The sequence below is a fragment of the Echiichthys vipera genome (assembly GCF_963691815.1).
Source record: "Echiichthys vipera genome assembly, chromosome: 17".
NCBI classification, from domain to species: Eukaryota; Metazoa; Chordata; class Actinopteri; order Perciformes; family Trachinidae; genus Echiichthys; species Echiichthys vipera.
In genome coordinates this window covers 493,988-501,487 of record NC_139842.1, presented here as the reverse complement: position 1 = coordinate 501,487, position 7,500 = coordinate 493,988, and the positions used below count along the sequence as shown (strand labels likewise).

Below are 7,500 nucleotides of genomic sequence, written 5' to 3'. Positions count from 1 at the left end.
TTTTAAGGACATTAGGTGCAGTTTTAAGGACATTAAGTGCAGTTTTAAGGACATTAACTGCGTTTAAAGACATTAACTGCAGTTTTAAGGACATTAGGTGCAGTTTTCAGGACATTAAGTGTGTTTTAAGGACATTAAGTGCAATTTGAAGGACATTAAGTGTGTTTTAAGGACATTAACTGTGTTTTAAGGACATTAACTGCAGTTTTAAGGACATTAGGTTTTGTTTTGAGGACATTAGGTGCAGTTTTAAGGACATTAGGTGCAGTTTTAAGGACATGAAGTGTGTTTTAAGGACATTCGGTGCAGTTTTAAGGACATTAAGTGCAGTTTTAAGTACATTAAGTGTGTTTTAAGGACATTAGGTGTTGTTTTAAGGACATTAAGTGTGTTTTAAGGACATTAAGTGTTGTTTTAAGGACATTAAGTGTGTTTTAAGGACATTAGGTGCAGTTTTAAGGACATTAAGTGTGTTTTAAGGACATTAGGTGTGTTTTAAGGACATTAGGTGCAGTTTTAAGGATATTAAGTGTGTTTTAAAGACATTGACTGTGTTTTAAGGACATTAAGTGTGTTTTAAGGACATTAAGTGTTGTTTTAAGGACATTAACTGCAGTTTTAAGGACATTAGGTGCAGTTTTAAGGACATTAAGTGCAGTTTTAAGGACATTAAGTGTTGTTTTAAGGACATTGGGTGTGTTTTAAGGACATTAAGTGTGTTTTAAGGACATTGAGTGTGTTTTAAGGACATTAAGTGTTGTTTTAAGGACATAAGGTGCAGTTTTAAGGACATTAAGTGTGTTTTAAGGACATTAAGTGCAGTTTTAAGGACCTTAAGTGCAGTTTTAAGGACATTAAGTGTGTTTTAAGGACATTGAGTGTGTTTTAAGGACATTTAGTGTGTTTTAAGGCCACAAAGTGTTGTTTTAAGGACATTAGGTGTGTTTTAAGGACATTGAGTGTGTTTTAAGGACATTGAGTGTGTTTTAAGGACATTAGGTGCAGTTTTAAGGAAATTAAGTGCAGTTTTAAGGACATTAGGTGCAGTTTTAAGGACATTAAGTGCAGTTTTAAGGACATAAAATGTGTTTTAAGGACATTAAGTGCAGTTTTAAGGACAATAAGTGTTGTTTTAAGGACATTAAGTGTGTTTTAAGGACATAAAATGTGTTTTAAGGACATTAAGTGCAGTTTTAAGGACATTAAGTGTGTTTTAAGGACATTAAGTGTTGTTTTAAGGACATTAGGTGTTGTTTTAAGGACATTAGGTGCAGTTTTAAGGACATTAAGTGCAGTTTTAAGGACATAAAATGTGTTTTAAGGACATTAAGTGCAGTTTTAAGGACATTAAGTGTGTTTTAAGGACATTAGGTGCAGTTTTAAGGACATTAAGTGTGTTTTAAGGACATTAGGTGTGTTTTAAGGATATTAAGTGCAGTTTTAAGGACATTAAGTGTGTTTTAAGGACATTAAGTGCAGTTTTAAGGACATTAAGTGTTGTTTTAAGGACATTGAGTGTGTTTTAAGGACATTAAGTTTTGTTTTAAGGACATTAAGTGTTGTTTTAAGGACATTAAGTGTGTTTTAAGGACATTAAGTGTTGTTTTAAGAGCATTAAGTGTTGTTTTAAGGACATTAAGTGTTGTTTTAAAGACATTAAGTGTGTTTTAAGGACATTAGGTGCAGTTTTAAGGACATTCAGTGTTGTTTTAAGGACATTAAGTGTTGTTTTAAGGACATTAAGTGTTGTTTTAAGGACATTAAGTGTTGTTTTAAGGACATTAAGTGTGTTTTAAGGACATTAAGTGTTGTTTTAAGGACATTCAGTGTGTTTTAAGGACATTAAGTGTGTTTTAAGGACATTAAGTGCAGTTTTAAGGACATTAAGTGTGTTTTAAGGACATTAAGTGTTGTTTTAAGGACATTAGGTGTGTTTTAAGGACATTAAGTGCAGTTTTAAGGACATTAAGTGTGTTTTAAGGACATTAAGTGTTGTTTTAAGGACATTAAGTGCAGCCTCACCTCTGGGGGCCCTGCTCGGGTAGATCTTGGTGAAGTGTCGATGTTCGTCAGGCGGCGGGAAATCGTCCAGAGGGTGAAACGAATACTTGGACTCAAAGTCGTCTGCAGGTCGAGGACGACACGTCGTTATTGTTGTTGTTGTTGTTGTTGTTGTTATTGTTGTTGTTGTTATTGTTAAAGTGAGATCAAACATCAGGAAACACAACAAACCACAGGAAACACAACAAACCACAGGATACGAATCAGAAACTTTAGATTCTTCAAAATAAAAGCCTCTGCTGTCGCTGCTCTCCAGAGGAAACCTTCACAATAAAAGCTCCCCAGGAAGTCAACACGGACACAAGTCAGGGTAGGTGTACGGGTCAGCACGCCGCATCAGCACGTCAGCACGCCACATCAGCACGCCGCATCAGCACGCCGCATCAGCACGCCGCCTCAGCACGTCAGAACGCCACGTCAGCACGCCACGTCAGCACGTCAGCACGCCACGTCAGCACGCCACGTCAGCACGTCAGCACGCCACGTCAGCACGTCAGCACGCCACGTCAGCACGTCAGAACGCCACGTCAGAACGCCACGTCAGCACGGCACGTCAGCACGCCAACGAGCCATGTCAGCACGCCGCATCAGCACGTCAGCACGCCACGTCAGCACGCCGCATCAGCACGCCGCATCAGCACGTCAGCACGCCACGTCAGCACGCCGCATCAGCACGCCGCATCAGCACGCCGCATCAGCACGCCGCATCAGCACGTGTCCTTTGCTCAGAAATCATATTTGAAGTTTGTTTGTTTATTAATATTCAAATATAAACAAATATTGTCGATAATATTTTGATCTTTACGCTTCAGTCGGACCCAAACTCTCAGCTGCACCTGTCGTTTGTAATCAGCCAATCACGCGGCAGCAGCATCCGTTACCCGGGGGATGCTGCTCTGACGCCGTTTCCGCGGTAACCTGAGCGCTGGGCGCTAACTAACTGCACGCGGATGAAACGAAGACGTTAAAGGTCGAGTGACGGCGTCCGGACGTCCGTCCAATCAGAAGCTGAGGAACAAAGATGAAAGATGGAGGAGAGGAAGGACTCACCGACAAAAGAGCGAGGGATGAAGGAGGACGAGGAGGAGGAGGCGTGTCCGTTACGGAGAGGAGGGGGGGGCGGGGGAGGAGCGGCCGGGGTGCGGGTGGGCGGGGGGGGAGGCTTCCCTCTGGTGGGGGGGTCAGAGGAGAGGGAGGGGCTACCGTGCGTCCTGTAGGGAGGAGGGGGCGGGGCTTCTCTGCCGCCCGCCCTCAACGCCGCCGGCTGCACGGGAACGGGAGGAGCTGAGGGGGAGCACACGCACACGGGGGGGGGGGGGGGGGGACAGATTATATAAACAACAACATGACAACGACTCACGCTCAACAAACATTTCCCACAATGCCGCTCACCTGCTCCTCGCCCTGCCGTGTCTCTCACGGGGGGCGGCGGCCTGTTGGCGCCCAGTTGGGAGGGGGTGGGGGAGGCGGGGGGAGGAGGAGGGGCGGGGCCTCTGGTGGGGGTGTGGCCTCCTGGGGAGGGGGCGGGCCTCTTGTTGCTGAGGGAGTTGTGGCGCTGCGGCAGCTCGGGCGCCGCCTCGCCGCCGCCTGCCGGGCCGTTAGTGATGCGGTACACTGGAAGGGGCGGGGCCAGGGAGGAGGAGGAGGCGGGGTTTCCTCCAGAGGTGGGGGGGCGCCTGCTGTTGCCAGGAGACGGGGGAGGTTTGGAGGGGAGGGGCGGGGTGTTGTTGGGGGTCGGGGGGAGGGGCTTCTCTCTGTTGTAAGAGGAGGAGGGAGGGGAGGGGGCGTTACCGCGGCGACAGAGAGGAGGGGGAGGGGGGGCGGAGGAGGGGGAGGAGGGGGGCGGACGCTGAGAGCGACCCGTCTCCGTGGGCGACAGCGCCTGAGGGGAGGGGCTCTCTGCGTCGTCATGGCGATGGCTCGGGGGGCGGGGCGCAGCGGCTCGAGTGACGGGAGAGCGACCAGAAGATCCGTCTGCACGGGAACACCATAAACATAAACATCATAAACATAAACATCATAAACATAAATATCATAATAATAAATATCATAATATAACAACAATAATAATAAATATTATAATATAACAATAATGGAATAACAGTGAGAGGCAGCTGCTCACCTGTGATTGGTCTCAGTCGGGGGACTCCGCCCGGGAACAGCGCTCCGATTGGAGGAGCAGCACCTGACGGGCTTCCTGCTGCGCTGCCATTGGCTCCTGCTGCTGCGGCTGCTCCGCCCCCTTTAGGCTCTGAAAAACACAACCATTGGACAAGAGGATGAGGGCTCCGCCTCCTGAGGGCGACGACGTCCCTGCACTACGATGACATCACCATGACACTATGATGACATCACCGTGACAACACACTACGATGACATCACCATGACAACACACTACGATGACATCACCACGACATTACGATAACATCACCGCGACACTACGATGACATCATCCGGCTCCAGATTGGTACGTCTGTTTGGCGTCTGTTTGGCGTCTGTGTGGCTGTGTGGCGTGTGTTTGGCGTGTGTTTGGCGTGTGTTTGGCGTCTGTTTGGCGTCTGTGTGGCGTCTGTTTGGCGTCTGTGTGGCTGTTTGGCGTGTGTTTGGCGTCTGTTTGGCGTCTGTTTGGCGTCTGTTTGGCGTCTGTGTGGCGTCTGTGTGGCGTCTGTGTGGCGTCTGTTTGGCGTGTGTGTGGCGTCTGTTTGGCGTCTGTTTGGCGTCTGTTTGGCGTGTGTTTGGCGTCTGTTTGGCGTGTGTTTGGCGTCTGTGTGGCGTCTGTGTGGCTGTGTGGCGTCTGTTTGGCGTGTGTTTGGCGTGTGTGTGGCGTGTGTTTGGCGTCTGTTTGGCGTCTGTTTGGCGTCTGTTTGGCGTCTGTGTGGCGTCTGTTTGGCGTCTGTGTGGCGTCTGTGTGGCGTCTGTTTGGCGTCTGTTTGGCGTCTGTTTGGCGTGTGTTTGGCGTCTGTTTGGCGTGTGTTTGGCGTCTGTTTGGCGTGTGTTTGGCGTCTGTTTGGCGTGTGTTTGGCGTCTGTGTGGCGTCTGTTTGGCGCCTGTGTGGCGTCTGTTTGGCGTCTGTGTGGCGTCTGTTTGGCGTGTGTTTGGCGTCTGTTTGGCGTGTGTTTGGCGTGTGTTTGGCGTGTGTTTGGCGTCTGTGTGGCGTGTGTTTGGCGTCTGTGTGGCGTCTGTTTGGCGTGTGTTTGGCGTCTGTTTGGCGTGTGTTTGGCGTCTGTGTGGCGTCTGTTTGGCGTGTGTTTGGCGTGTGTGGCGTCTGTGTGGCGTCGTGTTTGGCGTCTGTGTGGCGTTGGTCTGTGGGCGTCTGTTTGGCGCTGGTTTGGCGTGTGTTGGCGTGTGTTTGGCGTGTTGGCGTTGTTGGTGTGGCGGTGGGCGTTGTGGAGTCTGTGTGGCGGTGTGGCAGTATTTGGCGTCTGTGTGGCGTGTGTTGGAGTCTGTGTGGCGAGTGTGTGGAGTGTGTTTGGCGTGTGTTGGGTCTGTGTGTGGCGTGTGTTTGGCGTGTGTTGGCGTGTTGGGTCGTGTTTGGGTGAGTGTGGTTGGTTGGCATGTGTGTGGCGTCTGTGTGGCGTCTGTGTGGCGTCTGTGTGGCGTCTGTGTGTGCTCTTACTCTCGGGGTTATGCGATGGCGGCGGCGGCGTCCTCTGCTGCTCCTCAGACGGCGCCCCCTGCTGCTGGTGCAGGTACTGGTATAAGCGAATGTACGGGTGATCGGTGGGACGTGTCGGGCTCTTACTGTCGAGCAGCGGAGCGCTGCGGTCGTTCACCGCCGCCACCTTCTTCAGCCGGGCGCCGTTACAGATGTCCGACAGCAGGGCGCCGCGACCTCTGGCCTCCTCTTTGCTCAGCTTGGGGGGGCAGGTGTTGGCCTGAGGACAGAGGGGGCGACATCATCAGTGACATCATCAGTGACATCATCAGTGACCTCAGAACAAACATGAGTCAGCGGTTGTTGGTTTCTCCACAGTGTAAACAGGGATCTGCTCCATGCTAACGTCTGCAGCTAGCTTCTCTTTCTTCGCTCCGAGAGGTCGTGATTCGTGGCTTAGCTACGTCGCTAACGCTACTGTTTATTTTTAGACGCTCAATTAAGCGACCCAGCTGTTCAGTGGTGACACCCTTTCAGAATAAGACTTCCTGTCGGCGCCTGCTGTCCCGTCATGATTGACCTTTGACCTTTTTCTTCTGGGTGAAAAGTGAAGTTAGCGTCTCAGTCTGATGCTAACGTGTCGCGTCCAGCTTCACAGAGCGTGGATGTTTGGCTCCGCCCTGTTCTGAGGTCGTTACAGTCGCCGCCGCGCTCTGTCGGCGAGGACGTTAGGAACCGGCCCCGCCACACCACGCCTGTGTGTGTGTGTGTGTGTGTGTTACCTGGCTGAAGGTGGGGGGAGGAGGGGGTCCCCCTGGTGGTGGTGGAGGGGGGGTGGGCATCCTGCTGCTGATACACACACCTGAAACACACACACACACACACACACACACACACACACACACACACACACACACACACACACACACACACACACACACACACACACACACACACACACACACACAGACAGGACATGTCAATGATGTCAGCTGTTGTAACCACGGAAACCAAACAGCTGTCCTTCTACTCCTGCACCAGGTCTCTGTGCCCCCCCCCCTGTCCACAGACCAGGTCTCTGTGCCCCCCCCCTGTCCTCAGACCAGGTCTCTGTGCCCCCCCCCCTGTCCTCAGACCAGGTCTCTGTGCCCCCCCCTGTCCTCAGACCAGGTCTCTGTGCCCCCCCCCCGTCCTCAGACCAGGTCTCTGTGCCCCCCCCCCGTCCTCAGACCAGGTCTCTGTGCCCCCCCCCTGTCCTCAGACCAGGCCTCTGTGCCCCCCCCCCGTCCTCAGACCAGGTCTCTGTGCCCCCCCCCCCGTCTCAGACCAGGTCTCTGTGCCCCCCCCCGTCCTCAGACCAGGTCTCTGTGCCCCCCCCCTGTCCTCAGACCAGGTCTCTGTGCCCCCCCCCTGTCCTCAGACCAGGTCTCTGTGCCCCCCCCCCTGTCCTCAGACCAGGTCTCTGTGCCCCCCCCCGTCCTCAGACCAGGTCTCTGTGCCCCCCCCCTGTCCTCAGACCAGGTCTCTGTGCCCCCCCCGTCCTCAGACCAGGTCTCTGTGCCCCCCCCCTGTCCTCAGACCAGGCCTCTGTGCCCCCCCCCCGTCCTCAGACCAGGTCTCTGTGCCCCCCCCCCCTGTCCACAGACCAGGTCCTCTGTGCCCCCCCCCTGTCCTCAGACCAGGTCTCTGTGCCCCCCCCCTGTCCTCAGACCAGGTCTCTGTGCCCCCCCCTGTCCTCAGACCAGGTCTCTGTGCCCCCCCCCTGTCCTCAGACCAGGCCTCTGTGCCCCCCCCCCGTCCTCAGACCAGGTCTCTGTGCCCCCCCCCCTGTCCACAGACCAGGT

At 52.6% G+C, this 7,500-nt stretch overlaps 1 protein-coding gene across 2 annotated transcripts in view; it reads right to left on the bottom strand.

Annotated features, from left to right (window-relative positions):
- Positions 1-7,500, bottom strand: part of LOC310960251 (WAS/WASL-interacting protein family member 2-like) — a 9,987-nt gene that overhangs the window by 1,491 nt on the left and 996 nt on the right. The window contains exons 2-7 of one of the 2 annotated variants that reach the window (XM_083931886.1): positions 6,439-6,518; positions 5,678-5,936; positions 4,184-4,312; positions 3,454-4,035; positions 3,112-3,345; positions 2,023-2,124 (exon numbers count right to left, since the gene is read on the bottom strand). In XM_083931886.1, the coding sequence (XP_083788012.1) occupies positions 2,023-2,124; positions 3,112-3,345; positions 3,454-4,035; positions 4,184-4,312; positions 5,678-5,936; positions 6,439-6,498 (1,366 nt within the window). In that variant the 5' untranslated portion in view covers positions 6,499-6,518. The remainder of the gene's footprint in view (positions 1-2,022; positions 2,125-3,111; positions 3,346-3,453; positions 4,036-4,183; positions 4,313-5,677; positions 5,937-6,438; positions 6,519-7,500) is intronic. The other variant, XM_083931887.1, reaches the window with a different exon arrangement.